This window comes from Magallana gigas, chromosome 6 (assembly GCF_963853765.1).
Source record: "Magallana gigas chromosome 6, xbMagGiga1.1, whole genome shotgun sequence".
Classification (NCBI taxonomy): domain Eukaryota; kingdom Metazoa; phylum Mollusca; class Bivalvia; order Ostreida; family Ostreidae; genus Magallana; species Magallana gigas.
In genome coordinates, this window is record NC_088858.1 from 18,929,546 (window position 1) to 18,947,615 (window position 18,070).

General features: G+C 34.1%; 1 protein-coding gene across 2 annotated transcripts; it reads left to right on the plus strand.

Moving 5' to 3' along the window:
* LOC105317417 (very long chain fatty acid elongase 4) lies at nt 1-17,691 on the plus strand. 2 transcript variants are annotated; one of them, XM_034468586.2, is made up of 8 exons: nt 1-61; nt 3,805-3,865; nt 6,058-6,245; nt 6,511-6,594; nt 15,276-15,332; nt 15,741-15,855; nt 15,948-16,075; nt 17,284-17,691. In XM_034468586.2, the coding sequence occupies exons 2-8, from the start codon at nt 3,808-3,810 to the stop codon at nt 17,461-17,463; spliced, it is 810 nt and encodes a 269-aa protein (XP_034324477.2). In that variant the 5' UTR covers nt 1-61; nt 3,805-3,807; the 3' UTR covers nt 17,464-17,691. The 2 variants fall into 2 exon arrangements, with proteins under 2 accessions (XP_034324477.2, XP_019918408.3); XM_020062849.3 differs by lacking the exon at nt 1-61 and adding an exon at nt 1,581-1,620.
* Nucleotides 17,692-18,070: the final 379 nt, after the last annotated feature.

The following is an 18,070-nucleotide window of genomic DNA, read 5'->3' on the forward strand; positions in this document are numbered from 1 at the left end:
TACATAAAGATTGTCCGTACTGGCTGGGTCATTCTTTGGCTTTGGTAACTTAGACTAGAAGGTAGGCTCGCATTAACGATGTAATTGGATAGCGATAGTGATAGAAGAAATTCTGAACAACTGTGTATTTCAATGAAAATACCATTTTATTATATTTCATAGTTTGTATATATATGTATGTATTCTTTTTCCCTTCAAGGAGTATCCATAAACTTGGGATATAATTATTATGTTATTGAAATACTCGTCTATATATAGTTTATTAAATGTCAACTGTAATGCTATTAATTGGTTAAACGTTAAAATACGCTACCCCCATCGTCATCCGCACGTGACTGTTACAGGCAGGGTTAAAGAAAGACAACCCCCGACAGCTTATTATATAGTTACTGTGAAACGCACATGACGTAGTTATCCTCCTTTAAAAATACAAACCACTTCAGATATATTACCGGGGGGGGGGGGGGGGGGGGGGGCTGACCCCCCCCCCCCCCTTTTTTTTTTCTTGCGGCAAATACTTATTTGAAATTTACATATAAAAAGTAAATTGAGATGGAGTTGTCCCTCCCCCTCCCCACTTTTTAATGTTAGAAGTTGAATTGAAAGGAAAGAAAATAATAAATTAATAGTGAAATTGATGTTACATGAAGGTATAGGTACGCTATGCCCCCCCCCCCGCCTCCCCTTCCGGGATTAAGATTTTCATTTTTAAAAAAAAGCATGCTACCTGCATGTATTAATGATATTTTATGCAGTTAATGAATATCATTTACATATAAAGATTTTTTTAATTACCTCGTTTGCATGAAATTCATGCAAAGAATTATCTACATTATATGTTTAAAGAAAAATAAACAAACTTTAAAAATAAGTATAATTACGGTTCATAATCAATTTATTCCGCAGAAAGTATACTTTGTAATTACATGAGGATGTAGAAGATAAAAAGCGAAACAAACTGGATCGTACCCCAGACTCGGTTTTTCACAATGAAATTTGTAACAGCAAAATCGATATGTCAATATCATATTCATCACAAAAATAATTGTGCACCGCAAAATCGATTTGAAAAAAAAATATTATGGAACTAAAAGGATGTTTTCATCGTTGCGTTTAAAGAACTCATTTCACATCTCAAGACGTACATCTGCAATGGAAAATAATTGTGTATTGTAAAATTGTACGTTGACGAGTTCCTTTCGGACATACTCTAGATCTGGTTCTTGCAAATGAATGTCATTGTGACTAATCATACAGGGACTTTCTGAACCTTGCACCGTATTTAAGATTTCTACAGTGGAAAAAAAATTCGATATCTACGAAAACATCAGCATCATAATAATTAACAACATTATAAGCTCACAACAGAATAAAATTAGAAGTTCGAAAATATCGATCACATCTCGTGTCTTGAGCTCTGCCTGAGTAATAAAATGTGCAAATGTAAACTCAGCTTGTGCTGTTTGAATACTCAATTGATCACCGGTATTTAAATACGGGTCGTACTGGTCGATCGGGTCGTCTTAAAAATTCAAAAGTCGAGCAATGCACGTGCTCTGGACGTCAATCTAGTTACAACACATAAACAAAACTGAACGCGGACTTCCGACTGAAGGAAAAGTAAGTACAAAACATTTCCCACCATTGTTTTGTTGGTTTTATACTAACGTTGTTTTAATTGTTTTTGGCATTATAATCGACATGGTAAAAATACACATATCAGCATTGCCGGATTTTCCCATCATGTTTGTGTACTAGCAATGTTTCTATTGATTTATGAAATCTTTACAATTTTATTTCTTGACTTAACGCTAAAGACATCATTTATTTTTTAAGGATATATTTGATTGAAAAAAATATCTCCTACGTCTAGACACTGAGTTTATCAAGTTCGATTTCAACACACACAGTAATTTGTTTTAACTATCATTGTAGGTCATCAAAACTTCACAGAACTATTTTGAATTTACAGCTCTTCAATTTTCAGCGCACATCTAATTCTTAATCCTTATATAGCTTTAAAAGTATATGTTTTCAAACCATTGACCCAGGGCCTAGTAGTGTGCTTGTGTTATTTTTTAAAGATAATACTAATATGTGACCTGTTTAAAGTGAATTAATACGCAGGCAGACTTGACAGTAGTAATACGTTTAACCAATTTGTAAAGATATATATTGAAAGGCATCGAGGGACCAGTGACAGAGTAGTTTAAGAAGAATTTAATTCTTCTTACATGAACATGTATATACATAAGTATTTACGGTTAATATCGATTGAACAGCAGGCAAAATTGCCAATATTTGTACTGTACGTTGACAAAATCGAATCCTTATCACCGTATTTTACATACAAAAAAATATTGGTAAAAAATTATTATCTATTTAAACCACCATTGTGAGTTAAAATTCTTATGAATTTTACAAACTCCGACAATCATTTTCCATACATACATGTACAAGAACTAGTAGATGTATCTGTCAAGAAGAACAGTATTTATACCTCACCAGTCAAAACGAGTCGGGGGGGGGGGGGGGGGGGGTGCTGGTGGTGGTGGGGGATGATTTCACGAATTATATACATTCATTTTCATGCCGATTTATAACCGATGAATAACGAAGCATAAAAACTTATCAATTCTTATTGAATTAAATCTATTTTTATATACAAATAACTTAAATATTTGAAAACAAATTAACTTAATTTAACGTTTCTGCGTTGGTTGTACAGGTTTTCTATAAAAGGCGAATTCTCACGCTGTTAAATTGATTAGCTCTTACTTAAACTTTACGAACAGTTAACATGTATTATAATTCAACATAATTCATCCGGAGAAAATAATCAATTTAAGAAGCATGTTCATTGGTGAAGGTATTGCATGGTTTTGCGGGATTGCTATTTTGAACGGCAGAATTCATCAGAAAATGTGCCCCACCTTTTAATATGGCTTTCAGGAACAATTCAAGGCCAGGGTCCGCTCATACAATTCAAATTCAGCCGAGAATCCGGAACAAGAATTTATCATTTACATATATAATTTACCTTACTCATTAATTTGCGATAGAAAAAAATATGCATGACATGTATGATATCCCAAAGCAGTTAGAATTTGAAGCCTGATAATAAACGGTTCATATATTAGTTTTCAACGCATGACAACAATTAACTATGCATCAACGCCCCCCCTCTCTCTCTCTCTCTCTCTCTCTCTCTCTCTCTCTCTCTCTCTCTCTCTCTCTAACTCTCTCTCTCTCTCTCTAATCCTATTTATTTATGTACTTATTGAAGGCGTTTCTTGTTTTTTTTCTTATCCTGTTTGAATACGTGACATCTGTATGCATGTTGTATGTACATGTATGTACTTCCCATTGAAACACTCTTTATAACTTGTAAACTAGTGAATGGTAAGTAAGGTCTTAGCTGTAAAGTTAGAGTAATGATCGTACGTAATTCGTAATTTCTTCCCTTTCAACAGAAATGATACAACAATTTTAGTGCGCTGAAGACGGTTTACGTTTCACACAACACTTTTCGTTGTGTGAAACGTAAACCGCTCTTCAGCGCGCTGAAATTGTTGTTATAAAAGTATCATTTCCTCTTTTAGATTGTCCTCTGTGATTTTAAATCTTTTGTTTCATTTGTTATTTATTTTCATTTATGAAACTGTTTTCCTAGTGCATTGAATTTAATTCTGATGTGAAATCATCATAAAAATCAAAGTTGTGTAAGTGACGTCGATATATAACATGTATTTGCTGTAATTTCATGTATATCTGGGTTTTTTTCTTTTCCGCACTAATGGACAGAGAATGACCACCATCACTGAAGTCCGGCGTTTTTACCGTTACGTCATGGACGACATGAGTGGTAAGTAAACTTTAACATGTTTAACTCTGAGGAATATCCAATATAATACAAGAAGTTAGAGTTATTCTTCTTATCTCAAGTCCCTAGTAAATAAATGTAACCACTGAGCCTTTTCTCGCAATTAAACATTTCAGTTACTGACAAAATTCATTGTGATCTAACCCGTTTGAATCAACCTGTGTGCATATGAGCATACTTGGAACCATTTTGACAAGGCCTTGGACTTTCAGTAGGACGTAACTATCTATTTCTTGCGTCAAAACAAGTTAAAATGACGCTGGCTTCAGGTGAAATATACACCGATTGAGTAGTCTTAGCTCAAAAGCCAGACAAATCTTGTTGATTTCAACGAGCAATGGCTGAGTGGCCTACAATGAAATAGACAGGCATACGTCACATTGCAGTTTGACACCAACTACCCAAACTCCAAGCTCATGTTAAAATGGTTCTAGTTACTTGTTCGAGCCTCTTATTCAAATACCCATAATAGATATTGAATACATTTTTACTGGCGTTTTATATGTTACTGATGATGTACATGTATATAGAGTAAGCGTGGTCGAACGACAACTTCAGCTTTATTGAGAGAACGAACTACACGGACTCGTAATAGTTTTCCATGTATGGAAAAACTGGCTGTTCCCTCAATGTAACGAACTGAACGACAATGACGTTAATTTAGCCCTTTAACTGAAGACAGAGTCAAAGAGAAAAGTATATAAACATTAAAAAGGTTTATTTGATAGTTCATACTTTTTAAAAATTAAGCGATCATTGCAGAAAAACACACACTTAAGTATTTGCTCTGCGTGCAAATCTTGAATGAATTTGAACTTGAATAGATGTGTCAATACCCCCCCCCCCCTTTAAGGTCGATAAATTGAGGTTATTAACTTGCCAGATACCAGGCCAGCACTAGTAATATGCAATGTCGTCAAGTTCTTTGATCAAAAGATACAAGAATTGTAGATAAAGAATTTAAAATTCCAATTTTTGTTTCAACTTCTGATGACTTTAAAGTTTTGACAGTATAGATTAATATTGCGATCGGGCTGTGTCCAATGTAAAGCCAATTAATTTACTAGTAATCATTTTGATCCATTAACCTCGTTGACAATTAACTTTTCGAAAAGTTCTTTAAATCCCAAGGTAGCGACATCCAGATCCTTGAACAAGATGCAAAAGATAGGAGACAAAAAAGGAGATGTCTACCGCTTACTGCCATCCCGCCATGCGTATAATATAAACGATCAACCTTTGTGATACTACAAGTTCACAGCAATTAATTTCAAAACAATAAAGTCAGTTGTAACGAGATTTCTTATCAAGTATTAAGGAAATAAGACAAACGAGTTCTTTGCACACAAATATAGCTAGAATCACAATGAATACTAGATTTAAACGTGATAAAACAATGTCAAACGAAAACAGAATTTTCGTTTTAAAGTTTTAGTAAAATGTAAAGCAACAAAAGAACTGTATTGAATTGAACACAAGGTGCATGATATCATGGCGTTGATTCTTGGCGTTCACAATTACATGAAAAAAAAACCCCAAACCAAAAACTGTATCATGTATACTGGTTTTCGACTTTACATGTATGTATTATTTTATGCATTAAATTTTATGTGTTTTATATTTACATCTACTACACATTATTTCCTCTATTTCTTACGGAAACATAAATATAGTTAATTCATAGCTCTATAGAAACAGCCAGACTGAAATATACATGCCCCGTTTATCGATTGGTCGAAATCTACAACGGCTGAAACTGACAAGATACTGACAGGAATAAAATGGACACGCCCTGTTTATCGATTGGTCAAAGCCATCAGCAACCTAAGAAAAATCACGGACTGCACAAAATAATCATGATGATATCAGACTCAAAGTCTCACAGGAGACGATTTGGCTGTTTCTTTTATCTAACGTACTTATGTACATTAACAGTAATTTAGTGAATTTTACTTACTTTTCATAATCAATTTATTAATTAGTTAAAAAAATTACATAACCCGCTAACGCGGGTTATGTATCTTTTCTGCAATGTCACTACCTTCATATCCCGAATGAATCCCCAAAGAAAGCATTTTATTGTTTAAATGTATTTGTTATTTTCCCATGTATATTTGTTATTTTCCCATGTATATTTGTTATTTTCCCAAATATTTGTTATTTTACAATCACAGATCCTCGTACACAGGATTGGTTCATGGTTCGATCCCCGGCGCCGATTCTTCTAAGTATCGGCGTGTATCTTTACCTAGTAAAACTGGGCCCCGTTTGGATGAAATCAAGAAAGGCCTACGATCTAAAAAATCCAATGATTGTCTACAACTGCTGTATGGTTCTGCTAAGCATGTATATGTTTTATGAGGTATAGTTTGAGTGATGACAGGTCGATATTTTATATGTCCGCATTTATGTTTTCTTATAGAGTGCATGAAATATGAAAATAAAAATATAATCGTTTTTGTCTTTTTGGATCAATTTTTAAAAACGAAACCATAAATTCCGCCCTAAAAAGTGTTAGAGCAATGTCTAAAAATGACGATATAGTAAATGATTCTCTATTTTCTCATTATCATACGGGTATTTTAAATCATATAGAAGCAAACATCATCAAACATGTTTCATTTTAGACTCTAATGGCGGCATGGTTCAATACAGACTTCAGTAAGCAATGCCAACCAATGGATTACTCCAATGACCCGAACGCTTTAAGAGTAGGTTCATGTATAAGTATTTATTTTAATTTATTTTTTACGATTTATGTAGCTTTCTTGCAAATGTAATTCACATCAATTTAACGCTCTGGTGATGATAGGTTTGTCTGAAAGGCAGTAGGTTTAAAATGCATTATAAAATTGCATGTTGAAAACATAAATTTTCTTCTTAAACATTACGTCTAAAGTGCATCCACTGGTGCACTGGATATCCGGTATTTTTCGCGATGATGTAATTTTTCGCTTTTTTCGCGACCACATTTACATCGCAAAATATCTAATACGCAGAAAGTATATCGTGTATTGTTTCCTATAAAAAAAACTTCTAAAGTCGCACAAAAATGACACACGCAAAATATATAAAAGTTACACATTTTCCACATTATTGCAAATTTTCTGATACGCGGAAAAAACGGGCAATCGGATTTTAGAACGCAGTTCGCAGTTCGCAATTGAATAGTGAACTGCGTTCTATCTAGAACGCAGTTCGCAATTCAAAATTTAGTGCGATTGAATAGTGAACTTCTATCTAGAACGCAGTTCGCAATTCAAAATTTAGTGCGATTGAATAGTGAACTGCGTTCTATCTAGAACGCAGTTCGCAATTCAAAATTTAGTGCGATTGAATAGTGAACTGCGTTCTATCTAGAACGCAGTTCGCAATTCAAAATTTAGAATTCATATTTGGGGCCCGCTTGCCTTATATGCAATTGAATACTGAATTGCGTTCTATCTAGAACGCAGTTCGCAATTCAAAATTTAGAATTCATATTTGAGGCCCGATTGCCTTATATGCAATTGATTAGTGAACTGCGTTCTATCTAGAACGCAGTTCGCAATTCAAAATTTAGAATTCATATATGGGGCCCGATTGCCTTATATGCAATTGAATAGTGAACTGCGTTCTATCTAGAACGCAGTTCGCAATTCAAATTGTTGAATAGTGAACTGCGTTCTATCTAGAACGCAGTTCGCAATTCAAAATTTATAATTCATACTTGGGGCCCGCTTGCCTTATATGCAATTGAATAGTGAACTGCGTTCTATCTAGAACGCAGTTCGCAATTCAAAATTTAGAATTCATATTTGGGGCCCGATTGCCTTATATGCGATTGAATAGTGAACTGCGTTCTATCTAGAACGCAGTTCGCAATTCAAAATTTAGAATTCATATTTGGGGCCCGATTGCCTTATATGCAATTGAATAATGAACTGCGTTCTTTATAGAACGCAGTTCGCAATTCAAATTTAGAATTCATATTTGGGTAGTTTTTAGCTCACCGAGACGAAGTCGGGGGGGGGGGGGAGCTTATGCTATACCCTCGGCGTCGTCGTCGGCGTCCGAACCTGGTTAAAGTTTTTGTTGCAGGTCCTGTATCTAAGTTATTACTTGTCCTATATTCACCAAACTTGCATGGATGATGCATATTGACCTACTCATGGACTTGAAAGACTTGAATGCTGAATCAGGGCCATGAGTTTCAGATGCTGGATGAGGTTAAGGTTTTTAGAGCTGGTTAAAGTTTTTGGAGCAGGTGCCCTTTGATGATTAAATCTTAGTTATCACTGGTCTTAACTTCACCAAACTTATATGGATGGTGCGTCTTATAATACTGATGCACCTGACAGGCATGAATGCTGAATCTGAGCCATAGGTTTCGGAAGCTGAAGGAGGTTAAGGTTTTAAGAGCATGTTAAAGTTTTTGGAGCAGGTGCCCTCTGATGATTATATCTTAGTTATTACTGGTCCTAACTTCATAAAACTTGCATGGATGATACGTCTTATGATACTGATGCACCTGACAGGCTTGAATGCTGAATCTGAGCCAAAGGTTTCGGATGCTGGATTAGGTTAAGTTTTTTGGAACAGATCACATGTTTAATAAATATTAGTACTATTTCAAACTTGCATAGTTAATTGAACTATAATATATATGAATCGCAGAGGTAGCTTCAGATGCAGAGCCTGATCTTCATTATCAAGGATGCTAAAAGATATATCTTAGTTATTATTGGTCCTAACTTTACTAAACTTGCATGGATGGTGCGTCTTATGATACTGATGCACCTGACAGGCATGAATGCTGAATTTGACCCATAGGTTTCGGATGCTGGAGGGAGGTTAAGGTTTTAAGAGCTGGTGTTTTTGGAGCAGGTGCTCTCTTATGATTATATCTTAGTTATTACTGGTCCTAACTTCACCAAATTTGCATGGATGATGCATTTTATGATACTGATGCACATGGGAGGCTTGAATGCTGAATCTGAGGCGTAGGTTTCGGATGCTAGATGAGATTTGTTTTTTTGGAACAGGTTACATATTTTATAGATACTAGTAATAGCTTGCATAGTTGATTTAACTATAATCTTAATGAACTGCAGAGGTAGCTTCAGATGCAGATCTCCATTATCAAGGATGCTAAAAAAATTATCCTATCTAAAACCTGCTTGATAGATGTGTTCGTTGTTAAATGATATAGTATGATTCCTATGATATAGTATTGTATGATATTATACACTATTGTTTTATATGATACAATATTATATCATATATTATATTGTAAAAAGTTATATGATACGATATGATATTGTATCAATTTTTTTTGTACATTATGATATGATATTGTATTGTATTCTGATTGTATAGTATTGTTTATTATGATACAATATTGTATAATCTGATATTGTATAATATCACATATATCATATTTTATCACATGCTATTTCATATGATATTGCAACATATAATATTGTATCATATGATATGATATTGTATAATATATATCATATCATATTATATGGTACGATATTGTATAAAATGATATTGGTTTATATAATATATTATTATATCAATATATGAAAATGTATTATATGATATTGTATAATATGATATTGTATCTTGTTATACTTTCATGTTAAATACTGAAATCTGATTGGTTAAGACGCAGTTAATAATATTTACAATTACCCTCAGCGTTAGCAACGCACTTGGCAACGGGTAACATTAAAAAATGTTTCTTGCGCGAAAATTATGCGCGTACGGTTCGCTGTAGAATTCACATTATTCCTATATAAAAGCAGTAAAATTTTCTTAAAAATTAGACATTCAGTATAACAAAATAAATAGTGCCTGTTTGGGAGGATAACAGTTGAAATTGACACCCCTCGAAAACCATTGTCAACCTCCGCTTCGCGTCGGTTGACAATGGTTTTCTCGGGGTGTCAATTTCAACTGTTACCCTCCCAAACAGGCACTATTTATATAATATAATACAATAAAGTATACTATGATTTTGTATGATATAATATAGTACTTTATCACATGATATTGTATCAATTGATATGATACAATGTTGTATCTAATTTTATTGTATCATATGATACAATATCCTATCATGTATCAAATATCATACAATATCATACAATACAATATCATGCTATAATATTATACAGTATAATATCATATGTTAAAATATTGTGATGCATTATGTGATATGATATTGTATCATATATTATTATAATGTATCATATCATATCAATATCATAATATATCATGATATTGTATTATGTGATCAAATACAATAATGTATAACACGATACAATGTCATATCATATGTTACAATATCATATTTCATCATTATTTTTTACAGTATTTTATTGTAATATGTGATATATATATATATTGTACTGGTATCATAGGATGCAATATAGTATTTTAAATCGTATTGGTAAACATTGTATCATATAATACCCTATGAAATGAACATATGATTATTATACAATTTTTATTATATGATATTGTTATACGATATTGTGTCAAAACAGTTCCATGTATATCCAAGATCATTATTAACTATGATTTTCAAATAATATGATAAAGGTGGTCTCATAAAGGTGATTCCTCATAAAGGTGATCCCTCGTCTCGGTGAGCTTTGTAATCTGTGATTACCTATGTTTAAGAATCGGGCTTATATGCAATTGAATAGTGAACTGCGTTCTATCTAGAACGCAATTCGCAATTCAAAATTTAGAATTCATATTTGGGACCTGAATTTTTCAGGGGCATCTACTAGTGGTATTTCACTACCACTGTGAAAATATGGTGATGCAGTTATCTATAGTTTCTGAGAATCGGGCTTATATGCAATTGAATAGTGAACTGCGTTCTATCTAGAATGCAGTTCGCAATTCAAAATTTAGAATTCAGATTTAGGGCCCGAAATTTTCAAGGGCATCTACTAGTGGTATTTCATTACCACTGTGAAAATATGGTGATGCAGTTATCTATAGTTTTTTGAGAATCGGGCTTATATTCAATTGAATAGTGAACTGCGTTCTAGAACGCAGTTCGCAATTCATATTTGGGGCCCGAAATTTTCAGGGGCATCTACTAGTGGTATTTCACTACCACTGTGAAAATATGGTGATGCAGTTATCTATAGTTTTTGAGAATCGTATGGTGTCCGGATAGGGCTATTTGCGTTAGCGCGACATCGCGTTCAGATAAACGAGACATCGTGCTAACACACAACACGCCGTTGCGCTAACGCAACTTTGCACAACACGCTGTCGCGCTAACACACAACACGCCGTCGCGCTAACGCAACTTTGCACAACACGACGTCGCGCTAACGCAACTTTGCAAGTTTCATAGTCTAGTAGGAAGTCGTGTCCGGAAATATCAGACTGCGAATGCTGAAATATGCATGCACGCAAGCATGGATGAACAATAAATAAAATGTACTTTGAAATATATATATTATTTTCATTTATTATCAGTGCATATGAATAAAAATATAGTTACTAGTGTGTCACTATATAAGGATATGAATTAATATAAAATCTACCAATTGATACATTTACCTTAAATATTTAATAAAATTCATTAAATCAACAATAATATATTCATGACACATAGGCGTCGGAACCGGAGGGGGGGGCTGTCTTTTTTTGCTTAGTTATACCTAATCATTAGGAACATAGCAGAATAGAGGGTTCAGCCCCCCCCCCACACACACACACACACTTTTTTTTCCCAGGAAAGATAATTGTTCCGTAATGTACGTTTGAAAGATTTAGAAGTTGGAGTGAAAGGCATAACCCCCCCCCCCCTACCCCCCACGGATTAGGATTTTCATGTTTTGGGGAAAAAAGATGTATGGACGGAAAGATTTTTGTTTTGGAAGTATAGGATTAACCCCCCCCCCCCCCCATACCCTCTCCCCCCCCCCCCCCAACGGATTAGGATTTTCATAATTCTGGGAATTAGGTTTTTTCTCTCAATATTTCTGAGGATCAGTCTAGCCCCGCCACTTTCAATGTGACATGTTATAAACCGGTAATATACCGGTAATTTTACATTTTAAAATTTCTTTGCTTAGGTAATATACAGAGCACCTAATATGAATTTGTGACATGTACATGTTATAAATATATCATTGCTGAATTTATTAATTATATCAAATATTTGAGGTAAATTTTCAATTTATTTATAATTTATATGCACTCTAGCTTGTCCTTATACAGTGACAAACTAGTAACTATATTTTTATTCATATGTATTGATAATAATTGAAAATAATTTCCATGCTTGCATGCAGGCCTACAAATTTCAGCATGCGCAGTCTAATATTTCCGGACACGACTTCCTACTAGACTGTGAAACTTGCAAAGTTGCGTTAGTGCGACGGCGTGTTAAGCAAAGTTGTGTTAGCGCGACGGCATGTTGTGCAAAGTTGCGTTAGCGCGACAGCGTGTTGTGCAAAGTTGCGTTAGCGCGACGGTGTGTTGTGTACATGTGTTAGCGCAATGTCTCGTTTATCTGAACGCGATGTCGCGCTAATGCAAATGGCCCTATCCGGACACCATACAGGTCTCAAAAACTATAGATTACTGCATCACCATATTTTCCCAGTGGTAGTGAAATACCACTAGTAGATGCCCCTGAAAATTTCGGGCCCCAAAAATGAATTGCAAACTGCGTTCTAGAACGCAGTTCACTATTCAATTGCATATAAGGCAATCGGGCCCCAAATATGAATTCTAGATTTTGAATTCCGAACTGCGTTCTAGATAGAACGCAGTTCACTATTCAATTGCATATAAGGCAATCGGACCCCAAATATGAATTCTAAATTTTGAATTGCGAACTGCGTTCTAGATAGAACGCAGTTCACTATTCAATTGCGAACTGCGAATATGAATTCTAAATTTTGAATTGCGAACTGCGTTCTAGATAGAACGCAGTTCACTATTCAATTGCATATAAGGCAATCGGGCCCCAAATATGAATTCTAAATTTTGAATTCCGAACTGCGTTCTAGATAGAACGCAGTTCACTATTCAATTGCATATAAGGCAATCGGGCCCCAAATATGAATTCTTAATTTTGAATTGCGAACTGCGTTCTAGATAGAACGCAGTTCACTATTCAATTGCGAACTGCGAATATGAATTCTAGATTTTGAATTGCGGACTGCGTTCTAGATAGAACGCAGTTCACTATTCAATTGCGAACTGCGAACATGAATTCTAAATTTTTTTGAATTGCGAACTGCGTTCTAGATAGAACGCAGTTCACTATTCAATTGCATATAAGGCAATCGGGTCCCAAATCTGAATTCTAAATTTTGAATTGCAAACTGCGTTCTAGATAGAACACAGTTCACTATTCAATTGCGAACTGCGGATATGAATTCTAATTTTTGAATTGCGAACTGCGTTCTAGATAGAACGCAGTTCACTATTCAATTGCGAGCTGCGAATATGAATTCTAGATTTTGAATTGCGAACTGCGTTCTAGATAGAACGCAGTTCACTATTCAACAATTTGAATTGCGAACTGCGTTCTAGATAGAACGCAGTTCACTATTCAATTGCATATAAGGCAATCGGACCCCAAATATGAATTCTAAATTTTGAATTGCGAACTGCGTTCTAGATAGAACGCAGTTCACTATTCAATTGCGAACTGCGAATATGAATTCTAAATTTTGAATTGCGAGCTGCGTTCTAGATAGAACGCAGTTCACTATTCAATTGCATATAAGGCAATCGGGCCCCAAATATGAATTCTTAATTTTGAATTGCGAACTGCGTTCTAGATAGAACGCAGTTCACTATTCAATTGCGAACTGCGAACATGAATTCTAAATTTTTTTGAATTGCGAACTGCGTTCTAGATAGAACGCAGTTCACTATTCAATTGCGAACTGCGAACATGAATTCTAATTTTTTTTGAATTGCGAACTGCGTTCTAGATAGAACGCAGTTCACTATTCAATCGCGAACTGCGAACATGAATTCTAAATTTTTTTGAATTGCGAACTGCGCTCTAGATAGAACGCAGTTCACTATTCAATTGCATATAAGGCAATCGGGTCCCAAATATGAATTCTAAATTTTGAATTGCAAACTGCGTTCTAGATAGAACACAGTTCACTATTCAATTGCGAACTGCAGATATGAATTCTAAATTTTGAATTGCGAACTGCGTTCTAGATAGAACGCAGTTCACTATTCAATTGCGAGCTGCGAATATGAATTCTAGATTTTGAATTGCGAACTGCGTTCTAGATAGAACGCAGTTCACTATTCAACAATTTGAATTGCGAACTGCGTTCTAGATAGAACGCAGTTCACTATTCAATTGCATATAAGGCAATCGGGCCCCAAATATGAATTCTAGATTTTGAATTGCGAACTGCGTTCTGGATTGAACGCAGTTCACTATTCAATTGCATATAAGGCAATCGGGCCCCAAATATGAATTCTAAATTTTGAATTGCGAACTGCATTCTAGATAGAATGCAGTTCACTATTCAATTGCGAACTGCGAATATGAATTCTAAATTTTGAATTGCGAACTGCGTTCTAGATAGAACGCAGTTCACTATTCAATTGCATATAAGGCAATCGGGCCCCAAATATGAATTCTAAATTTTGAATTGCGAACTGCGTTCTAGATAGAACGCAGTTCACTATTCAATTGCGAACTGCGAAAATGAATTCTAAATTTTGAATTGCGAACTGCGTTCTAGATAGAACGCAGTTCACTATTCAATTTCGAACTGCGATCTACGTTCTAAAAACCGATTGCCGAAAAAACGGATATACGGTTGGTCATTGTTGAAAAGCTGCCTGCCAACATTGTATGATCTTGAAACTAAATAAACCATTTTGTTAAAGTTGGTAATAATGCTTCATTTTCTTTACATGTATTTGAATTGTTGATCCTTTGAACGAGATTATCTTCATTTAAATTGATTACATATACTCTTTCGTCATAAGTTGCGTCATTAAAATCGAGATTCCTTGAATATGTAATGCAAGTCTCTCACTGGAAAAAAATGAAATAAATTATAAGATGAAAAGTTTATCGGCTAACAAAAAATATGACATTTCCATCTAATTTCAGCGAACTAATCATAAGCAAACTCTTTTCTTTTATGTACCAATTATCTTTGATTGGAGTTAGGTTCTATATTGAGTAAGGATCTAAACAAAATCTCTATTAAATGACTTGTACTTAGAGCTGAGTTGCTGATTCTGATCGCTATAAGATTTAAACAATTTCTTGCTGTTCAATTGGAACAAATTAAAAATTAAAAATTCTATTGAGAAAAACTACATTTATATGTAAATGTAACTCTGTTAGAGATTTTTATTTTTTGTGTTGCAGATTGCCAATGTAATTTGGGTTTACTATATATCTAAACTAGTCGAGTTCCTTGATACGGTAAGTTAAAAAGAACAAATAATTCACAAAAACCCAATGAATTTTTTTTTTACCTTAATAGGTATACAATATATTACAATATTGAAACAATTAAGTTAGCCAAAGTAATGGTTTTTAATCGCTGACAACTTATACCACGGGATACAACGATAGTGTCTAAAACCTTAGAAAATTTTTAATGTATTACATATGTACTAATGTACCCGTATTTTTTCAATTTTTTTCTCTTCACTCATATACAATTGAATTATATTTTTCACTTTTTTCCGTATTCTATAGTAAGCTTATAATTACCGTTACTAATCAATAACATTTAATCTATAAAATATGTATTTGAATCCTGTAACTCGTGTTCATGTGCCTATGATCTGGTTTTAAGAAATAATAATAAATATAATCGAATTGCAGGCCTTCTTCGTTTTGAGGAAGAAAAACAACCAGATAACCTTCCTTCACGTTTACCACCATTCGGCTATGCCTTTCTGGTACTGGCTAGGAGCGAAATTTGTTCCTGGAGGAGAGAGTACAGTATTATTTCTTGTTGGAAACGTCTATCTCTCTGTTTTTTAATCAAAATGTATGTTTCCCCTTCTTCTTTTTTTATTGTCATTACAGGTTACCTTGTAGTGAGCTTAAATAGTTTCATACATACCATCATGTACACCTATTACCTGCTGGCAGCGTTTGGGCCGTCCATGCAGAAATATCTATGGTGGAAAAAATACATGACAAAGCTACAGTTGGTAAGGAAACACGTCTTAGACCCCATGCCAATATTATACCCAATCCCACTCACAAATTCTACAAAACTACAAATTGAACTAAGGTTGACCGGACCAAATAGCAAGTAAGTACCGTTTTAACAAGAGCTTGGACTTTTCGGTGAGATGTTATTGTCTAGTTTGATCATCAAAATAAGCTGTCAAATATTGACCTTCTTTCTTCTATTTCCCTACGAGAAGCTGATTAACATTCACAGACTGTCAAAACCAGAAAGTTATGTTTCCCACGAACTGCTCTGCTGTGTGAAATTGACACTGTTTCAACTGAAATATAGTCGGACAAATGTTATTGCGTTCAATGTATTCATACATGTATTAGCCAATGACTGCACAGTTTATAAAGTAAACCCTGCCTTCATCAAATCAGAGTTTGTCACGTACTGCCCAAAGTCCAAGCTTTTGTTAAAATGGCTCTTATTAAAAACATCGTTCCAAATGACGTTGTTCGTAGAAGTTTTACTTGACATTTGACATTTGATACATTTGATTAATATTCCTACGATTATCGCACAAGAAGTTATAGGGACAACCGTATTATTTTGTATTACGAATTTAATATAGTGAATCTGATCAGTGCTAAATAATGTTCACGGTCTATGTTAAACATTTATAATTTACATGTAATGCAGTATACCTAGTACATATAGCAGTATTTACCAATATCCTATAATTGAACTATTTGATACACGAAGCTACGTAACATAGAAATACCAATAGACTTGTCTATGGTGACGGGTTATGAAATTCAGATGTTAGAATACTGTCATATTGTAAATTTTGTAGTTACACCCACCCACTAAATTCAAAATTTACATTGTGACTATACCATCACAAAATCATTGTATCTTTAAAAGAATGTAATTAGGTAAGATATAGAATATAAATTTATTGAAGTGCAAATTTGAATGTATAGTGGAATTCAGAATACAGATGGTGTTATGTACAAATTGTTCTAAATGAATAACAAACACAAGAGTGATGATTTATTAACCAGTATTTGGAAACCCAAGTTAACAAACACGAGTTAATAAATTATTATCAAATATAAGATTAAATTCCCATAGACTTGAACTAAATGTATGAGAGTTTTTATCTAACAATCAATTTTCTAGCAGAAAACAAATAAATGACTTATGAATATTTAATTTTTTTTTTCGCTGTCATTACAGGTGCAGTTTGCCTGGTTTCTTCTTCATAGTATACAAGTGTTATACGTAGGATGCGGGTTTCCAAGAGCGTACATTGTGTGTCAGTGCCTTTTTACTATTTCACAATTTGTTCTCTTCCTTAACTTTTACCAACAGACCTATACAAAATCAAATAAAACGGAAACGGGGAAACAAAAGTAGGGAATGGGCCGCAATCCCTGCATATCTCATGTTACTTGATAATGCTACATACCTCTGGAGTCGAGTTTTGTGAATTTTCTGTCATTATACTCACACTCGCCGAATTATCGCTATTTGACTGTTAAAATAGATATGAGATTACATTGTACGTGTATATTCTTTTTTGGAATGCATGGATCTTTAATTGTGTTTAATACCTGCTCAATACATATATTTGAAATAACTTGATTCTGTATATTGTCTATTCCCTCCTGTTTTCTTTTATAAGGACGTTCATTATATTTCATAATTTAATCTCTTTCTTCGCCTTTACAGCACTGTATTTGATATCTGTCTAAATAAGAATGCCGGTGCTTCTTATTTGATTTAAAGACTGACACAGTAACAATTTTAAACAAAGTACTTATCTTTGTTTTGAAAAGAAATCAATCTTTTTTTTTTTATTCCATTCATTAAAATAAACATTAATATGCGTGTAACGATTTAAACAATAAAACCTTTCCTTGGTGATCTAGGCGGGATATGAAGGTGGCAACATTGTAGAAAAATACATAAACCGCGTTAGCTGGTTTAAAAAAAAAATGTTCAATGATCGCTACCTTCATAA